Source organism: Teleopsis dalmanni, chromosome 2 (genome assembly GCF_002237135.1).
Source record: "Teleopsis dalmanni isolate 2A chromosome 2, ASM223713v2, whole genome shotgun sequence".
Lineage (NCBI taxonomy): Eukaryota > Metazoa > Arthropoda > Insecta > Diptera > Diopsidae > Teleopsis > Teleopsis dalmanni.
The window spans coordinates 53,561,809-53,580,966 of NC_051847.1; the positions used below are offsets into that span (position 1 = coordinate 53,561,809).

A 19,158-nucleotide genomic window follows, 5' to 3' on the forward strand; every position below is an offset into this window, starting at 1 on the left:
CTGAATTCCTAAACGATTGAATGTTTTAATTATTTAGAAAACATGACAGCAAATTTTGCTGTACTCAAGGGACGTGAAACAACGAAGAATAGCATTCAAGCTTGTAGTATAATTTATTATTAGTTTTTAGAACACCCTAAGAATTAATATAAAAATATCAAGTTGAAAATTATAACCAACGCTAAGTTGCTATAACTGTATTAAAAAGGTCACTATTGTATTTATTTTTGTAGCACATAGAAGAAATATTAATACATAATATAATACTATAATATTTTTAATTTCGCTGCAATGAATTCACTTTTTCCAATATTTGTGGTATTTTTATGATCTTCCAGTACCATAAAAATTCTTCTTTTGTGTCCATAAAAATGTGTTCTGTAGTTTTTATTATGTCCTCTGCAAACCTTTTTCTCACGAACAGGTTGAGAAGAAAATAACTTTCTGACCTCAGTAATATTAGTGCGAAGCAAAATGGACTAAGCCCGAGCAGGAAATTCCAATTTGGTATTTTTCAATTATTTGATAATGTGTTTTATTTACAAATTTTATTAACACAAAATTGAACTTTATTACAGTACATAACAATACTCTTATCTGCTGTACATGTGTAATATATTTTGTATTTTTTTTTATTCAATTTTTTATTGCAGTTTGGTTTGTAGGTTTAAATATTTTCTCATGATTTAAATTTTGGTGCAAATTAGTTGATATACATACGGACTGGTATATTTGATATATGTAAAACAAGTGACTTTTTCCTATTTGCTTCAATAATTTTTCGTTTTCTCATAGAATGCATTTAAGCTACCGAAAAGCACATATGCGATTATAAAATCGATTTACTTTTTATAGTTGCCAGCCTTGTTTTAACCTCATTTAAGGCAATAAAAATTCAATAAATATTGTTCACATCAACTACCTTCAGGTAAGAATAAATGACTTTTTTTTAATGCAAATAAATGCGTCCTGCCATCTTTCAAACCAGAAAACAACTCCCTTCAAGCCTTTAGGGTTCATGTCACACTGTGTGAAAATATGCTCAGTGATGGGCTTTTATAATATCTTCACAATCATAAAATTGTGAATTTGAGCCCTGCAGACGTCTTGATGCTTGATAGTGTAAACGATTTTATATGCTTAGATAGTTATGTTGTATCGATTTGTTAATAAAGGGTGTTACAAGTGCTGCACTTAGTTGGAAGCTATGAGTTAAGCCCAAGACTCTCGAGTATATATGTAGTGATAAATTAATAACTACATGTAGTGATAATTAATAATGTTAATTATTGTCGTAACAAACATTTTACAGTATTGAATTAATTTGAGAAAGTTGATCTGATACATAATGAAATTTTAGTAATTTTGAAATAAATTAATAGGTGAGGTACCATATTACACAAATTTAATTTTTTTATGTTGAGTACTTTAAAATAATTAAGTTAATTTAATTTTACTCGTATGAATTCATACACTCCTATATTTTTCAGTAGTTGATTTGAATCATACCCACTATTTGCGATTAATGATTTTTTATCGAATGCTATTTTGAAATATTAAATCTTTGCAGAAATGCTTACATAGTTGGCCATTACAAACGTGAGTCGTCCTTGGCTGCGTCCAGTAGGCTCTGTCAGCCAGCACGTTCAGTGGGTTGCTGGTGGTAATTGGTAGTACTGATGCCCTTACTTATATCATAAGTGACCAATGATACAGTTCTTCCAACAAAGTTAAAAATAGTCTGTACAGCGTTTTCCACACAGTGATAAAGTCCCGAATCATACTAGCTGAAGTATTTTCATTCATTCATACGACATGACAAAGCCAACGCAGCCATTAAATTTTTATACGCTTAACTATGTCGATGTCACAGCACAGCGCATACAGCTTATCATTCCATCTAATTTGATACTCGCGTACCAACGAAGAAGAATCCGAAGAATTTTTTTTGTCTGATGCTCGTCGCTGTCTGTTATTGTCTAAACTTTATTTCTTACAATAGAGCAGGCATTAAAGGGGCTTGTAAAGCGTGAATTTTGATTGTTGATAGTAAGCTTATTTCTCATTTACCGACTTAGCCCAAATCAAAATCTCTTGACAGAAGTTATTATTTGCTGAATCTCTAGGCTGCTTTTTGTTTCTTTACACTGTTTCCCAGAAAAACAATACCTTCCACACTTTCAAATTTACAGTAGTCAACTATGATGTGAGTCACAAGACGTTCAGGAGATTGGTGATGTCATGAGAGGGACAGCGCTCATTTTCTTGTTAATACTGTTCACAGAACAGATTCACTGGTATCATGATACTTATCTTTCGTTGGGATATGTACAGATATTAATCTAAAGTAGAAAAAATTAGCATAAACAAGAATGAATTATAGTCATTCTTTAATTGATACATCTAAGCTTAAGCCTAAATATCCGACTCTGAAGTCTTGTTGTGTTGCATGGCAGCTATAATCTATTTTATAATTCGCTCTTTTCACTTAACCTTGTCCCATCGCTTGCATTTCCTGAATAACAGCAATGTCAGGCTAATATGTCTTGTGAACATTGAAGCTAAGTAGATGAATTTTCTCTATGAAGCGTTTCTCTATGAAGGACATTCTAGGTGCAAATTTTTAAATCAAGTTTCTTATAACGTTTGTGTGGGTAATTAACAATATGGGGTGCCCTAAACCGAGACTTGCTTCCTTTTTCTTTTCCTTTCAAGGGTGTTTTATATAGTGGGATGCATGACCTTCGCATAACTCAATACACTCGTGAAAGAGGTTTCACTGTATTCAGGTTATTACGCACGGATTATTAAAGCTATCTAGAAGCAGCTCGTGGAGATTGTGTAACAGCTATGAGAGAGCAGTAACAAAAATCATGCAAGCATTTACCATATAAAATATAATCAGACTGTTACTATGATAATCTCACAGTATTGAACTATAGATCGAAAAGTTTGCATATTTCCTACATATCTTTTTTCTACATTGACTGATATTTTTATATTATAAAAAAGTTCCTGTTTGTAATCATAAAGCAAGTGTCCTTAAAAGCCTCAAAGTTAAGGATAGGAAAAGATGGAAACTAATTGCACTTTAAACAAAAACTAAAAAATAAAAAATTATCTTACTTTCAATGTTACAAATAATATTATTGTGATTATTGTTTTTAGATATAAATATAATTTCCATCCAAAGGTTACGAATATTCATTGCTAGAATTATAATTTTTACTTATAATTTTTTTGTCACAGGCGAATTGATTGTTATTAATCACAAAACAGGCAGAGATTGTCACGATGTCTCTCACAATCAGGTTCTACAATACAGCGTGGATCACGTTTAATGCGTAATATGCTACTTTGAAGAGAGAAAACAATTTGGCTGGAAAGCACATCAGCGCAAAATATTATAGTGCCCTCATAATCCTCAGGTTCTTTGGCGTATTTTAAAATACCTTGCGTTACTTCTGTGACAAGAAAATTTTCATCCACATCTATTAGGTGTATATAAAAATGAAAGGTTAAAACTGACTACATAACATAACGGCTTTTAAAAATATCTTACTAATCAAGTCTCGACGAACGTCATAAATTTTTCCTTCTAAGTGTACCCTAACGGCATTAAATACTCTATTATCCATTGTGACGATCAATTCTCTCATAAATTTAACAAGCATATGTTCAATGTAAATGATTTCGTTACGTGACAAGTGTGATAAATTCATTCGTTTTTTAATGTCTTCATCCGAACCAAGTGCAATCGACGCTAATGAACCCTATTTAATATAAGTGAATATGTAATTTATAGTCTTTCATAAATTAGATGATAATAATAACATAGATGAACATAATAACATACTGCAGGTGTTGGTGTTCTCAGTGATGATCGTTTTATATTTTGACATGGATGAGGTTCATAGCTTGATGTTCCAATCGTTAGGAGTGTTTCTTCAAATCCTACACATTTCGATGCCAATGAACGACGTTCAGGTGTCTTTTCTTCACCATTACAACGTCGGTATTCTGTTCGGTTTTCATTACGTCGAAGTGAAGCATATAATCTAATTGCTCTCTGTAAAAATTATAATTCTTATATATACAAAAATATGAAAAGCTTAATTAGAATTCATACACTAGAAACTATTAATTTCGCTTCTTGAATATATTTTTGGATTTGATCTGAAACAGCTTTATATGCCTTCTTATCATCACTTAAATCTTTGTCAAAAGTATTTATTATTTCTCGTAAGACATATTCAGCTGCTTTATATGCTGGATCATCGTTACTTAGTGGAATTGCTTTTTTAGTTTCCATATCAAGTACAAGATTTAGTGTTAAAGCTAAATTTGAGTCAATAATTTGTTGGGAAACTTTGTTCGGTTGGTCTTGACAGGGGGGCTTTTCTTCTGCCACTTTTTGTACTTTCTTCTTCTTCTTCTTTTTCCTCTTCCTTTTTTTCTTTGTCATTCCAAACAATTTTTCCATAAGTTTTTTGTTTCGTTTTTCAGCTGCTAGCTTCATTTTAACTTGGTCCCTAGTCCATTTTTCTCTACACTTGTCCATATGAATCTATTAAATTTTAATACATAACATTAGATATTATTATTAAAAAATAAATTTTATGACTATTTAACACTGTATGATCAGTGATTCTGCCAGAGTTTCGCCAAGGGACTTGATCTACATCACAATTTTTATGCGCATTGTACATATAGTAAATATGATATATGTATTTTAACTATATACAAATACGTACTGCTAATGTTGAAAATAATTACATATAAAATGAGTAAATTAGCTTTGAGTTAGAGATTGTTTTTATTTTGTGTTAGTACAGTACATCTGTACATTCAAAGGCATATTTTACTTCATTAAATTAAATTAAAAAAATTTAAATAATTAACCGCATATGGTTATCATAATAATATATTAAGTAAAAAATACAATTTTAGTTACAATAAAAAAAATAGGACAATGTTAGTTCTTAGAAAACTTCTATAATTTTATGCAATCATTTTGAGTTTTTTTTATTTGTTTTAATGAATCCTGCTCTTAACTTACTTTTTTCTCATTTTACTTATATAGGTCCTAATATAACATATGTGTATGTGCATTGAATGAAATTGTCCGACTTAAGTAAATTATTACTTAATCATAATTGCTATGATTCATTTTAGTTTATTAACAATATTTTTAAAAAAAATTAGTGATAAACAAGCGGAACGAAAGTACATCAAAAAATTTTGCAATTACACGAGTAATAATATTCAAAAGTAAAAACAGATATTGGGGTTTTACCTCTCACAAAATATGAATGTTAAAGCCCAAATGAATTTTTAGTTATGGGGTGGTGTAGTACTCGTAGCATGACAAAGATTGCAATCAGTGACTTGTAAATTGTTCTTCTTCTAGATGGAAAAATAACAACGGTCAGGAATCTCACCGGCTTAATGGGTTGAGAACACATTTAAGACCATTTGGCTTACTGAGAAACCCCTAAGAAGTGCAGAATACTTGAAAAAGGTATAGTGTACTATAGTTATTAATCTAGGAAAAAGAATAATAAGAAGATAATTAGAAGAAAGAGAGGAAAAAAACACATACGAAAAATGCAGTCATTATATTTTCTAACACATATATATTATGTATTTAGTTCTTAGAAAACGTTGCCGTCGAGATTTATATACTCGATTTACAAAAAGTTGGAATTTTAGGACAGATAACGTGGATTACATAAATGTCGGTTTGGAATAAACTATATATATTTAATTCTTTTACGCTTGCAAATTAGATTAAAAATTGCAAATGTAATAGTTGTGCAGAAGCGAAGAAAATATGGAACACGTTCTATATAAATATAAAGCTTATTCTAAGCCAAGTAATAAAATATTTAGTACATTATGTATAAAACAAAATAACAAATATCGACATACATACATTGTGACCGAAAAGTTTTCGGGAAATTTTAAATAAAACGCAAAATTCTTAACCTTCATCAATATTTATTTTATCTCCTTCAAAATATGCTCCATTAGAAGCGATACACAAATGCCAACGTTTCTTCCAATCATCAAAACATTTTTTATAGGCGCTTTCCGGTATGGCTTTGAGTTCCCTCTGCGAATTCTGTTTTACGTCTTCTATGGATTCAAAACGCGTTCCTCTGAGTGGTAATTTGAGGTTGGGAAACAGGAAAAAGTCACACGGTGCAAGATCAGGTGAATACGGTGGCTGTTCGATGGTATTTATTGAATGTTTGGCCTTAAAATCGTTGATAATGTTGAACAAATTGAGGTGAATCGGAACAAGCCGGGCGTTGACACGTCGCATACACAAATTGTCCACCAAAATCAAACGAGCCATCTCACGACCGATGCCTAGCTCTCGTGCTATCTCTCTAACACTCACATGAGGATTTTTGAACACGATTTCCTTTGCCTTTTCAATGTTTTCGTCGGTGGTAGAGGTCGAAGGTCGTCCAGAACGCGGCATGTCTTCGACGGTCGTACGACAGTCCTGAAAGGCTTTGTACCACTCATAAACTTGAGTTTTCGATAAAACTGATTCCCCATAAGCCTTTTGTAGCATTCGCAACGATTCTGCACACGAAATTTCGTTCGAAAAACAAAATTTGATGCAAACTCTTTGTTCAATATTTTTTTCCATTGTTTTTTTCGCAACGCACTACTGAGGTGAACTGGTTTCAACAGCTGCCGTAAACGAACTGTCTGACAGATCGCGCTCATTTTTGGCATAGTAATTAAGGACAGTGCTGCCAAACTACATAAACTTAAAATATCGAAAAATATACAGCGCGCGAATTTTAAATGAGAATTTCCGAAAACCTTTCGGTCACAATGTATTACATTAAGATAATTTGTCAACGACAACAAGTGGCTAAGCTTAGAAAGAGGGTTTCTTTAGGAGCATATAGCAATGCACTGGATATTGTAGTTTAAATGAAGAGAATATAAGTTAACACGTAATCAGCCACACTTCTATGTTTAAATAAAAATATCCGATGAATTATGTTTAAAAGCTCTCAGGTGAGAGTGTTGTAAAAAGCTCCCTCACATATGAAAGAGTTCAGTTCAATTTTGGCTCTGTAGTGTAAAACATATATTTAATAAAGAAATAAATAATTGATAATTGGTAATAAAATAATTGGCGCCCAACGTATGGCTCGAATAAAAAAAGTTAGAGAAGCAATAAAACCTGACGTAGTAAATGCAATTTACTGTGAGCTACCAATTATTGCTTGTATCCAGAATGAGCTCGTCAAGGCGTTTCCGTCTACAAAATTTTGGTACTCCAAGCATTTCGTCATGGACATATACGATAAAAACGATCAACGGGACATAGTAACAATAGAACACAATAGGGCGCACAGGGCCGCACAGGAAAATGTTAAGCAGATCTTGCGCGAATATTTTTTCCCAAAAATGACAAAATTGGCCAACGAAATCGTTGCAAATTGCAAAACCTGCTCAAAGGGTAAATACAACAGACATAAAAAAAAACAACTAATCGGCGAAACCCCGATTCCATCATATGTTGGTCAAATTTTTCATGTAGATATATTTTCCACAGATGGAAAATATTTTCTCACATGTATAGATAAGTTTTCGAAGTTTGCTATAGTGCAACCCATTGCTTCACGAACAATTGTGGATGTGAAAATTCCAATTTTACAATTGATGAATATCTTTCCAAAAACAAAAACAATTTTTTGTGACAATGAAAAGTCACTAAATTCGGAAACCATCAGGTCTACATTGACAAATACCTTTAATGTGACGTTAGCTAACGCTCCTCCCTTACACAGTACGTCTAACGGCCAGGTAGAAAGGCTACACGGCACATTAATAGAAATTGCTAGGTGTCTGAAAATAGATAGGAAAATTGACGACACAGTCGAACTTATTATACAGGCAACCATAGCATACAATGGGTCAATTCACACCACAACCAAAAAGAAACCCATAGATATTCTTCATTCAGCTACACCTGAACTACAACAGGAAATAGAGAGCAAAATTAGAGAAGCCCAAGAAAACCAGCTAAAACAGCATAATAAAGCGAGGCAGAATAGAACATTTCAAGTGGGCGAAACAGTTTTCGTCAAAACAAATAGAAGACTGGGAAACAAAATAACTCCATTGTGCGTCGAAGGAAAGGTGGAAGCAGACCTAGGATCATCTGTCCTCATAAAGGGAAGGGTGGTCCATAAGGACAACCTTAGGTAATATTCTGTAGTGGTTTGCAAGGGCGAAGCGAGCTGGTGCATTCACAATACTAATGTTCTAAGAGTGTTCTCTATTACACAATTGTATGATTTTAACTATTGTTAAACTATTGTTTATATTTAACTATTGTTATATTTAATATATTGTTATCTAACTATTGTTATATTTTTTAATAATAACATATTTTTGTTTTATATATTTTGTTAAATATTCCAATAATTGCTAACTTATTGTATTCAACGCAAAAAGAGACCGAGGACGACTCTTACTTAGCGAGGGAGGAGTTAACACGTAATCAGCCACACTTCTATGTTTAAATAAAAATATCCGATGAATTATGTTTAAAAGCTCTCAGGTGAGAGTGTTGTAAAAAGCTCCCTCACATATGAAAGAGTTCAGTTCAATTTTGGCTCTGTAGTGTAAAACATATATTTAATAAAGAAATAAATAATTGATAATTGGTAATAAAATAATTTATACAACTAATTTGTCCACCTAACCGAATCTACAACTCATTGCTCACGACTATAATTTGTTGGTAAAACAATTTTATAATTATATAAGTGGATCTCAATTCCATTACATTAAAACTAACGACCGTTATTCAAATATACGAACCTTTATAAATGCAGCTTTTTTAGCAGCCAAAGCTAAAGTTCTAACTTTGAGTTCCTCCTGTTGCTCAAATCGCTGCTTTAAACGGAGTTCCCATGATTTTTCATTTTTAGCATCTGCAATTTTTTGTAATTTAGCTTTTCGTCTACTAATATTTAACTTCAAACGTATTTCTTTATCCTTTAAATGACTTTTTAGCTTATTTAATCGTTTTCTGAATATATCATAACGAATTTCCTTAATACGTTCCATTTTCAGAAACTTAAGAAGTTTTTGGTGTTCCATGGCTTCTTTTTCCAAACGACGCTGTTTCTCTATTCTCTTTAAACGTTTCAAAACATCACTCCATAAATTTACAAAACGTTTCTCACGCACATCTATATGAACACTTTTACGTGTGTTAATTTCAGTATATCCATGCATTCGTGCCTCAAGATTTATATAATCATGTTTAGTAATGGATTCGGCACATTCAATTAGTTTCTTATCACGATCATCACTATCCTATTTGTGGTTCAAAAATTGGTAATACAAATAAAATTCAAATAGTTAAGTTTAGTTAAGTTCTACAGATTTTTACATACATGGGTACTAATTCGAGCATTTTTATAACCTGAACAAACTTTATAGAGTAGCATTCGGTATTGATTGAAATCCCTTAAACTACAGATCACATCGTTATCTTGAGTAATTTCACCATTTTGACGTAAACGCTTGAAAATTTATTATAATAATTTATAATAATAATATGATCATAATAATAATATGATAATATTAAAGTTATATCTAGACATACTATCAAATTTCGTTCATTTGAGTAAAAGTTTTTTAAATGGGGATCATGAAGAGAATTATACTCTAATTTGGTAAAATCGATTGACATATCAAACTCTGGCCGTATAAGTGAATTTTGATTTTCTCTATAACAATTCTGTAAACAAGATTTTTATGCTTTATGTGGTAAAAGTTATTTAGTTTTATATACTCACATATGTTAACGTTTTGCCAATCTTTGTTTTTGTAAAGATAACTTGATTTTGGGGACATCTCAGCATAGGTAATTTAGAATTCAGTGGTATATTTTCCCAACCTGGGAGACTATTAAGCGGTAAACCAGGACCAAAAGCAGAGTTGGATGGTTTAAACAACTTGGGTTTGTTTGGTTTCGTTACCAACATGATTTTAATAAACTGTAATTAAATGAAAATTAAATAAAAATATCAATAAAACATATCATCCACTTATGTTTTTAAGAATTAACGGAGAAAATATTCAAAGCCTCAGGATTTGTTGATGCAAATAATGATATTGAAAAAATAAAAGTTGTGTTTGTAACTTACAAAACTGACATTGTTAAAACTAGGACCATCATTTTATTTCTGTTATATGGTAGAAAAATCTAACCAGTCAAATTTTGTGATTTAAAATAAAGTTGGTTAAGAATTTGGAAAATAATCAATTTTAGGAATTAAACTTCACATAAATAACGGAAAAATTACTAAATTGTTGGAATCTAGATATATAAACACATAAAAGATGGAAATTTTTAAATTCACTTACTTTCCATTTAAAAATGTTAGGAACTATTGTGTACAGATTACAGTCATATATTTCGTGGGATTAACAGAAATAGATAACATGGCAAAGGATTTAGTTTTTTACTTACACGTTGTAAGTTAATTCATACTATGATCTCTCTTATTTGGTTGCCTTGCTGAGCTCTTTACAAAACGTTGGAAAGCTGGAAAATATGAGAAAAAAATATTCAAGAAATTAATAGAGTATTTTAGAAAAAATAGATTTTTATCTGTTATTACAGTATAAGTAGTCAATATCGCCAAAATTTTTGTAATAATTTATTCAAATAACGAAATTTTATAATGAAATCAAATATCTTAAAAAAATTCTCAGATATTAATACAAGCACAATTAATAATGTTAACTATTTAAAAAAAAATGTACATTTTATATATTTTAAAATTTTTCTAACAAAAGATGACTTGATTAAAAAAAATTTTATTTTAAAATCAATTTTTTTTGAACTACATATATATAGTATGAAAACAGTATAGCAACTTCATTTGTACATTTGAACATTCGGATACTATGTAATATTAATGGGTTAATATAAATGTATAAGTTTAGTCAATATAGTAGTAGTAGTAGTATTTCTTTTATTAAATTTAGGTTATATATACATTTACAAAATTAACATTTTCAATAATTTATAATATATAAAACATAAATATTATAAATAATTATAAGAAAACTAATAAGAAAAACCTAACTTCATTTACATAATATCTAATTTTATCCTTATACGATTATGGCATTTGCCGTCAATCGGGTTTGGATTTGTGTTTTTTTTTTTTTTACGAACTTCAGCTTATGAGAGTTAAAATGCCTCTAATATAATATTTTCTCTATAACGAGACGCCGTTTTGACATAGATCGATAACATATGCCAGTTTTCACCATTTAGCAGCCTCATTAATTCGTTAATATCTAACGTTTGTTTTCCAAAATAATTTACCCGTAGCTCCATTAAAATTGGACATTTACTAAGAAAATGTATTACATCTTCCTTTTCTCCAGTATTGCACAGCGTGCATCTCGGGTCTGACGAGTTCATATAGGGAGCGCTGTTGAGCTTTAACAGTTCTCCTCGAGTTTTGAAAATATATCCAATTGCTTCAGCGCTAAAACGATCTGCGAAGTAACTGTTGTTGCCTAGGTCATAATTAAGTTGCCTGTGTAAAACACGAGTTAAGCTTTGTCGACTTTCTGCTACGAACTTTTCTCTAAACGCAATACCGATTTTTACTAATATATTTTGCTGCCAATGCTTCCACGAATGTATGTTATCGATTATCAGCGGTTCACGGTGAACCGATGCTAATTCAGTCCACGTTTTAAAACAGTGACTCTTCTCCTGCATTAGAGATATAGCTAATATTTTAGGTAACCGCGAGCTTTCCATGTTGCAAACTTTTAACATATACTTGAAGTGGATTTCTAAAGTGTACAAGTATAGAGGTGACAAGCCAGTCTCCAAATAAATCATTCGGTTGGGTGTGTTAAGCGGTAATCTCCATATTTTTTTTACAAAAAATCGTAAAAGTTTTTCAACTTCCTCATATTGTAGCACTCCCCATACCTGAGCCGCATAGCACATTATTGATCTAGTAGTAGATTCATAGAGTTGAAATTTTGTTTTGAACGGTATATCTTTATTTTCAAATATATTTTTCCAAGAGCAGTTAATAGCTTTTTTAGCTTCAATCAATTTTTCAGTTAAGTGTCTATTAAATGTAGCATTATAATACATCCATGTTCCAAGATACTTGTATTCCTTAACGATTTCTACATTTTCTCCGCCTAATGTCCATACTTCTTCATTTGTATACCGCCTGTGATGCTTTTTAAATACTAGTGCTTTTGACTTTTCAATATTAACTGTTAATCCCCATAGCTTACAGTAACTGTGTAGCTCATTTATCATAATTTGTAGACAATTGGGACTTTCTGCTAGGAGAACGATGTCGTCTGCATACAAAAGAGCTTTAATATTTACGCCATTTATAAATGCGCCTCCAGATAGATGTGTAACCACATCGTCTATATAAATAGATAAATAGTCAATATATATTGATCGTTTTCACACTAATTTTACGATTCAAAACCATCAAATATCCATTAAAATTGACTATTTGATGCGGTTTACATGTTAGTAACATCATCGGTCCTTATTTCTTTCGAAATGAGTAAGGAGCTGCCGTTAAGCTGACTGGTGAGCGCTATTGAACCATACTGTCAGCAATTTCTAAAAATGAATCACTTAAACATCAACGACATTTTGTTCCAACACACGCAAGATGGCGTAACTTGTCATACAGCGTGCTTAACAATCAATTTATTGCGAAATTATTGGTAACAACTTTATTATCAGAAGGGATCCTGGTAACTGGCCTGTTAACCCCTGTTAAGTCATTGGTTTATGCCGACAAATCAGCAACTCTTAAAGCATTGAAACCTATGTGGAATATTCATGCTATCATTGACACCACATTTATCGCAAAAAGTAGTCAAAAATTGAACTGAAATTCCAACAATTTTTCTGTCCTGTATTATCATTTTAAGTTTTGATGCAGTAAAAAAAAGTGCATCTTTTATCGCAAACTTTAACTTCGATTTTTGTTAAAAAATAAATTATTTTTTGATCTAAAAATTAGTATAATTCTTGATTTTTAATTTGGAATACGAAAAACTTAGTAATATTTAACTGAAATTTTTTTATTATAATAGTTAATTTATACTAATTAATTAGTATTAGTATTAAATAATATTAGTTATTTAATAGTAGTTAATTAAGTCCTCGGTTTGTGTAGCAGTCACATAGATTCTTCACAAGTCATATAAACTTATACAAATATTTCAAAACAAATAAATACTGTTTATTGATACAATTTATCGCACAGTATCTGAATTTTTGAATGTAATTTACAATGAAATTAGTTGAATTGTTTTTACTGAAACTTTAAAGTTTCGAATTGTTTCTATTTACCGGAAAACAGTATTTAACTGTAATGGTTAAGATTTGTATTTTATTTCATTTCGAATTAAATATAATTAAATGGATGCATTAATGTTCATCAAAGTATCAATAGTCTTCAACTGTTTTATCTAAAGTATTCCATGTATCAATTCCATGTATTACAGAGATAACAAGCTTTCACAGTTAATAATCACTTGCATCATTTGTTATCAAAGATATATCGTATTTTGAGGCATGTAAATAATTATAAAATCGAATCGTGTTCTTTTTTTACCATAGCTCTGAAAAGCAGTTTCTCAGAGCCACATTATGCAGAAAGTCATGAGTTGGTCAAAATTGGCTCTTTTCGGTTATGAAGAAAATGCATGTTATGCAAAGTGCCATAGAAATTGTAATAATATGCTTCTAAAAGACAAAAATGTTGATATTTATTACTGAACAACACTGCTTTGACAAGTAACGAGGAACATATAGTCTCGTCTCTCATGAACCGACATTTTGTTTTTTCTCTCACTCTCACAATTTTATAATTTGCATTCGAAACAACAACAATTTCGATTTTGACGAGCTTATGACTTTCTGTATAATATGAGCCTTATAAGGAGAATTGGTTAACACTATAATTATAGAATAATTAATTGTACAGCAGCATAGTTGTGAATCGGCGTAGATGCATAATGAGGACTATCGATGCACCGATGTTATTTTAAATCGGTTAAATAGAAGGTTACCTCTATTTACACTCGTGATGACATATAAGGAGTTTTTAATTTTTAGTTTTTAGTTTTAAATAATTGCTTTATTAATAAAATTTTGTATTTACAGTGTATCTTAAAGCTAGAAATTAAATTATTGTGTACAGCTGCTTCTTAACATACAATTGTGTATTTTCCTAAGAGTATTTTACATTATGACTCGAGACTTATTATGTATTAAAAGTTAATTTATAGTGCATTGACAATAGTTTTTTTCTAAAAAATTTAAAAAAAGGAAAATTACATTGTTTTATAATTTTTAAAAGAAATCTATAAAATACTTGAAAACTAGAAGATTATATGTCAGAAACAAATTGACTGTAATTGTATTGATGTGGGAGAAGTTATATTCTAGTAGTTATATCAAATATAACATATTGCTTAGATGTAAAATCAGTAAGGATGTTACTAAACTATCTTATGGGCATTGTGATCTTTCAATTGTTTTATATATTATTTATGGCAAGAGATAACTTGAACTTTTTAATTAATATGATTAGAAATGTGTTGCATGTATTTCCTATTTATTTATTTATTTTTTTATATTAAATTTTTTATTTAATTTTAAATCTAACCTTGTTCGAGATTAAATTTTCAGGTGCAAACGTATACTATAGGTTGATTTTAATCCTTCCAATTTGGTACTTTATCACTACCTTTTGTGGTAGAATATTTCAATAAAGTAAAGAAATAAAAAATGCAACAAATACTTTATTGTTTCTATTTTGCCTTTTCAATACTAATATTTGCTATAAAAAAGTAAATCCCGAAGTATGTAATTTGTATTAATATAACATTTGGATATTCATTAATAAAAAATAAAAATGGATAAGGAAAAAACTAAATTTATTCTCAATACAAATGAAAACACTGTCCGAAGCACTGTCGGTTGCATCGTTAACATTTGCTTCGATTTTCATCGAGTGGAAGCCATCCCATTTTTCGCAAGTGTTCTAAATGATGAAAAATGCTTGGCTATTTGGGCAACTGGGCAAACGTAAATTTTATCACAAGCAACGTTTTATCTTTATTACTTGTTCTTCAGGATAACAAAGTGTTAAAGAAAAAGGACCTAACAATAAATCTTATTTTTCAGCATTAAATATCTAAACTAAAGCACAAAGTATGCGAAATGTTACGGTCGACACTGAACTGAATTACAGTAAAAGATATATACGTACACAGAATGTAATTTCTCACCGGGCATTACTCAATGTATCTTAATAAGCTCAGTAGTTTGAAGCTCTTTTTAAGTTTTGGAAAGATTTAGTAAAGGTGAAAATGTACGAAGAAAAGTGTAAGATATTGTTTTTTATAATACACAACAATGTTACCATGGTAGGTGGGAATTTTTAAATTAGAGATATTAGTTAGTAGTTTATTAACTATGAATTTAATTTGATGAAATGTATAAAAAATTTCTTTTATTTGCTTTAGATAGGATTACTAGCAGAACTCTAATATTTAACATTAAAAAGCCAAATATATCAAAATATATATTTTTAATATAGAAAAGACGTAACAATAATAAATTACAATAACACGATTTTATTATTTTTTTTTTAAATGATTAATTTTTTTTTGCCTAATCAAATAGTGCTGCAAGTGCTGCAGAATACTCATATTCAGGAGTTTTTGAATATATGTGTCGGATTTATGTGTTATTCATATATAATTTTTTAAACTTCAATTGTCAAGACTTGATTACACAAATATTAGATTTTTCTATCATCACTTGCAAGTAATTCAACATAAGGGTTAAACAAATTAATGACTAAACGTAGTTATATTAACATTTTTTATAAAACTACTTAAAATTTGTGAGTTTTACCTTAAAACTAAAAAGATTAAAAAGAATAAACATAAAAGAATTCAAATGAATAGAATATTATCACACTCATCAAATTTAAAAACTTTTCGACATCCACAATTATCTCATTGTTTATTTAATTATCTCAAAATGCTTTACATGACCTTTTAGTTTTATATAAATAAATTACTATTAAATGATAAAACAATTATGACTTTTGTATACTCACATTAAATTTTTATTACATATTACGGTCAGTAGAAAGGCTTGGTGATAACAACCAGACAAATTATTACTATATTTTGTGGTTATACTCGTATCAATTTTGGTTTAGTTTGAAAATTTAATTACTTTGCTACATAAATAACTTTGACAATTAATTAATATATGATAAAATACAAAACAATGCAAAAATTATAAATAAGCCCGCAGCTCATTTCTGCAAAATTCATATTCTGTTCTCATAAAAATATGGTTTTTGGCCCCAAGAGATAAAACATAATAATTAAAGTTTCTACCCCAAAAACAAAACTAAAAATAATGATAATAATGCGGGTTCAAACAAGAGTAGAAAAAGTCTTACTCAAATCGCAATTGGCGGCTACTGCTTTATATAATTAAAAAAACAAAAAAATAAAACTTTTTGGTTGCCGGTTTTGGCATAAAATGAAGATATTTTGTGTATATGTACGTTTTCTTTTCCCATTTTGTTAAAGTTTTTTCAGAATAGTATAAGGTCTTTAAAAATTCTTTGTTCAATTTAAGAAATTATATAAACTACATATTTTATTTAAAGATTGCTATAGCATATTTTTTAAAAGTGCAGATGATATTTGTCTATAACGATAACTTTTAACATGATTATAAAAGATATACAAACATTTTAATACGAACTTGGATGTTAAGATGCTTTTTTATAGCTATTACTCCATAGCAGTATTTAGATCAAACACTTTACATGTTAGAAAAAATACGAGCATGTTTAAGCTTTTTGATGAGCTTAGTTTAATTTTATTTTTATTTTTAATTCTAATATGTAACATATAACAGCAAATGCCCGAATACTATATGGTGTCTAAATATATTCGATCGAAGTCAACATTTTTTGTTATCATGATTATTATAACAAATTTCATATTTAAATACACTGATATAAGCTCTCTATTATATTATATATTTTTTATGATTTTTATTAGAGTCAATTATCTATTATTGATTTCAATATATGTATATTATTATATAATATATTATATTATATATATTATTATATGTATATTGATCCCATCAGAAAAATACATAAAGGATATAGCCCTGAAATTATTTGCGTAATCTGACAGACTTACTAACACCACGTTATCAAATTTCAGAATGATTACAGGCTCCTTGGAGAAGTATGCAGACCTTAGGTCAATTATTGCTTAGTCTGATGAAGTGATAAACAATAATCTAGTCAAGGTGTAGAGAGGGGTTTTGAAGAAACCTCGAGTTAAAAAAGAGTATAAGTGCTTAAGTGCACTAGCTCAAAACAGCTTCAACATAATTTATGTATATTATATTATAATACATTATATTATATTATAGATTAGTGAAAAAAGAACTTGTATTAAATCTTAAACGAAAATTTCAGTATTAAATAGTCAGACATAATTCCATGCAATATTTTTTAAATTTTTAAAGCATTTAATTTTTTTAAAGTAAAGAAGTAACTTTTAAATTTTTTGTATAGTAATATTTTTCTTTGAACTAAATTTTTAATTAAAGAAACAAAATAACCTATTCAAAAAGCAGCTGAAATAAAGTTTAATGAAATGTTTATGTGTTAATATAACTTCAGTTGTTTGAAAGTTTATATATATATTTTAGAGCTGACGACTTGAGTGCGAAGAATTATGCATATTTGTAATTAGGTAAATTTCATATGTTGCACTTTAATAATAACATAGTTGAAAATTTTTCGTGAAAAGTTTGTTGCTCCCAAGCGTAAAAACAGAATAGCAGGAACATTCATTTATATACTTCATCAGATTTCAAGTAGTGCAGCACATGCAGATAAGATACATCTTTGCTTGGGAGCAACTGCATTGCACGCTGTGCATGGCTCATATTCAGGTGTGTGTTATGCGTTCGTAAGATACAAGTTCAACTTTAATAAGAAAACTTAAATGAACATAAATACTTAAGAGCATCGAGGGCGGATAAGAATGCATCTACACAACCACAGTTTGAGACTGACAGGCAAAATAAATTAACTGAATAAAGCTTAAAATTGCTGCACGGTGACACCTGGTAAACTGAACTCAGCAAGAGCAAAAGTGAAGTGCTTATTTATTTGTATTTTCTCTAGTATTAATACTCTACGGCAGCGAAAGGGTAAAACCAAAAAAATATACTTTCACATTTAGCTGCTATTTGTTTAATATTAATGAAAGTTAAAAGAGTCAACGAAGTAGAAATTAAATTATAATATTATTGTACTTAAAAGATTTAAGTTAAATCTATCATTTATATTAAGTACTGTAATGATTATCCTTATTTTTGATTTTAATTATTATAGTATTATTAGGTTATGAATTACAATTCCATATTCATAGTAATTTAAAAAAGCAAAGTATAATTTTACCAAATTATCAATATCGTTTTGCATTCAAAAATATCAAATATATATAAATTTCAGAGTTTCGAACCATAAAGAAAAATTGATATATTTGTCGAGGTGAAAATTGCAACTGAACTGAAAATGGAATCAGTTTATTCTAGTTTAACACCCTACAGTTCGTCATCTGTTTATTCATAAGTAGTCATTTTCAATATTTAAAATTTTAATGAATGAAAGTTAAAACTTCAAAAATAATCTTAAGTTAGTTTTGATATTTATTATGTCTTATGCATTGTTGGCCATTTTCGGTTCGAAGCCCTGGCTTATTCAATCCTTTTTTTTTTCATCAGACTGGTCAGACTCAGATGTTGAGAGACCCCTCAACGGGGTTCTGAACCCTCGAAAGTTGTAGCTACGTTATCGTTCTTATGACCCAAATTAAAGCAGGGCGGTTACAAATGCTTTAAGTAGAAATTTCATACTATTACAGCCAGTGACCACACATTAGTACCTCAAACAGTCTCATTTTATTAAAATGATGATAGAGTGACCTATTGAAAAGCGGAAATTAATCGTAGTTATA

The 19,158-nt window shown here is 29.6% G+C and overlaps 1 protein-coding gene across 1 annotated transcript; it reads right to left on the reverse strand.

The window, feature by feature from the left end:
- Positions 1–3,174: 3,174 nt before the first annotated feature.
- Positions 3,175–10,790, reverse strand: LOC119682627 (calponin homology domain-containing protein DDB_G0272472-like). The gene is made up of 10 exons (XM_038096114.1): positions 10,677–10,790; positions 10,526–10,600; positions 9,849–10,049; positions 9,656–9,790; positions 9,444–9,572; positions 8,863–9,363; positions 4,130–4,567; positions 3,857–4,069; positions 3,563–3,773; positions 3,175–3,491 (listed from the first exon to the last, which is right to left on the reverse strand). The coding sequence occupies exons 3-10, from the start codon at positions 10,035–10,037 to the stop codon at positions 3,265–3,267; spliced, it is 2,043 nt and encodes a 680-aa protein (XP_037952042.1). The 5' UTR covers positions 10,038–10,049; positions 10,526–10,600; positions 10,677–10,790; the 3' UTR covers positions 3,175–3,264.
- Positions 10,791–19,158: the final 8,368 nt, after the last annotated feature.

What these genes read in the sequence shown, in the direction of transcription:
- LOC119682627 (XM_038096114.1), bottom strand. Translation starts at nt 10,037, where the DNA reads ATGTTGGTAACGAAACCAAACAAACCCAAGTTGTTTAAACCATCCAAC. An exon ending in AAAAAGCTGCATTTATAAAG is followed by an intron (nt 4,568 to 8,862) that starts GTTCGTATATTT and finishes AAAATTTAATAG; the next exon opens with ATTCATATGGACAAGTGTAG. An exon ending in TGAGAACACCAACACCTGCA is followed by an intron (nt 3,774 to 3,856) that starts GTATGTTATTAT and finishes TATATTAAATAG; the next exon opens with GGTTCATTAGCGTCGATTGC.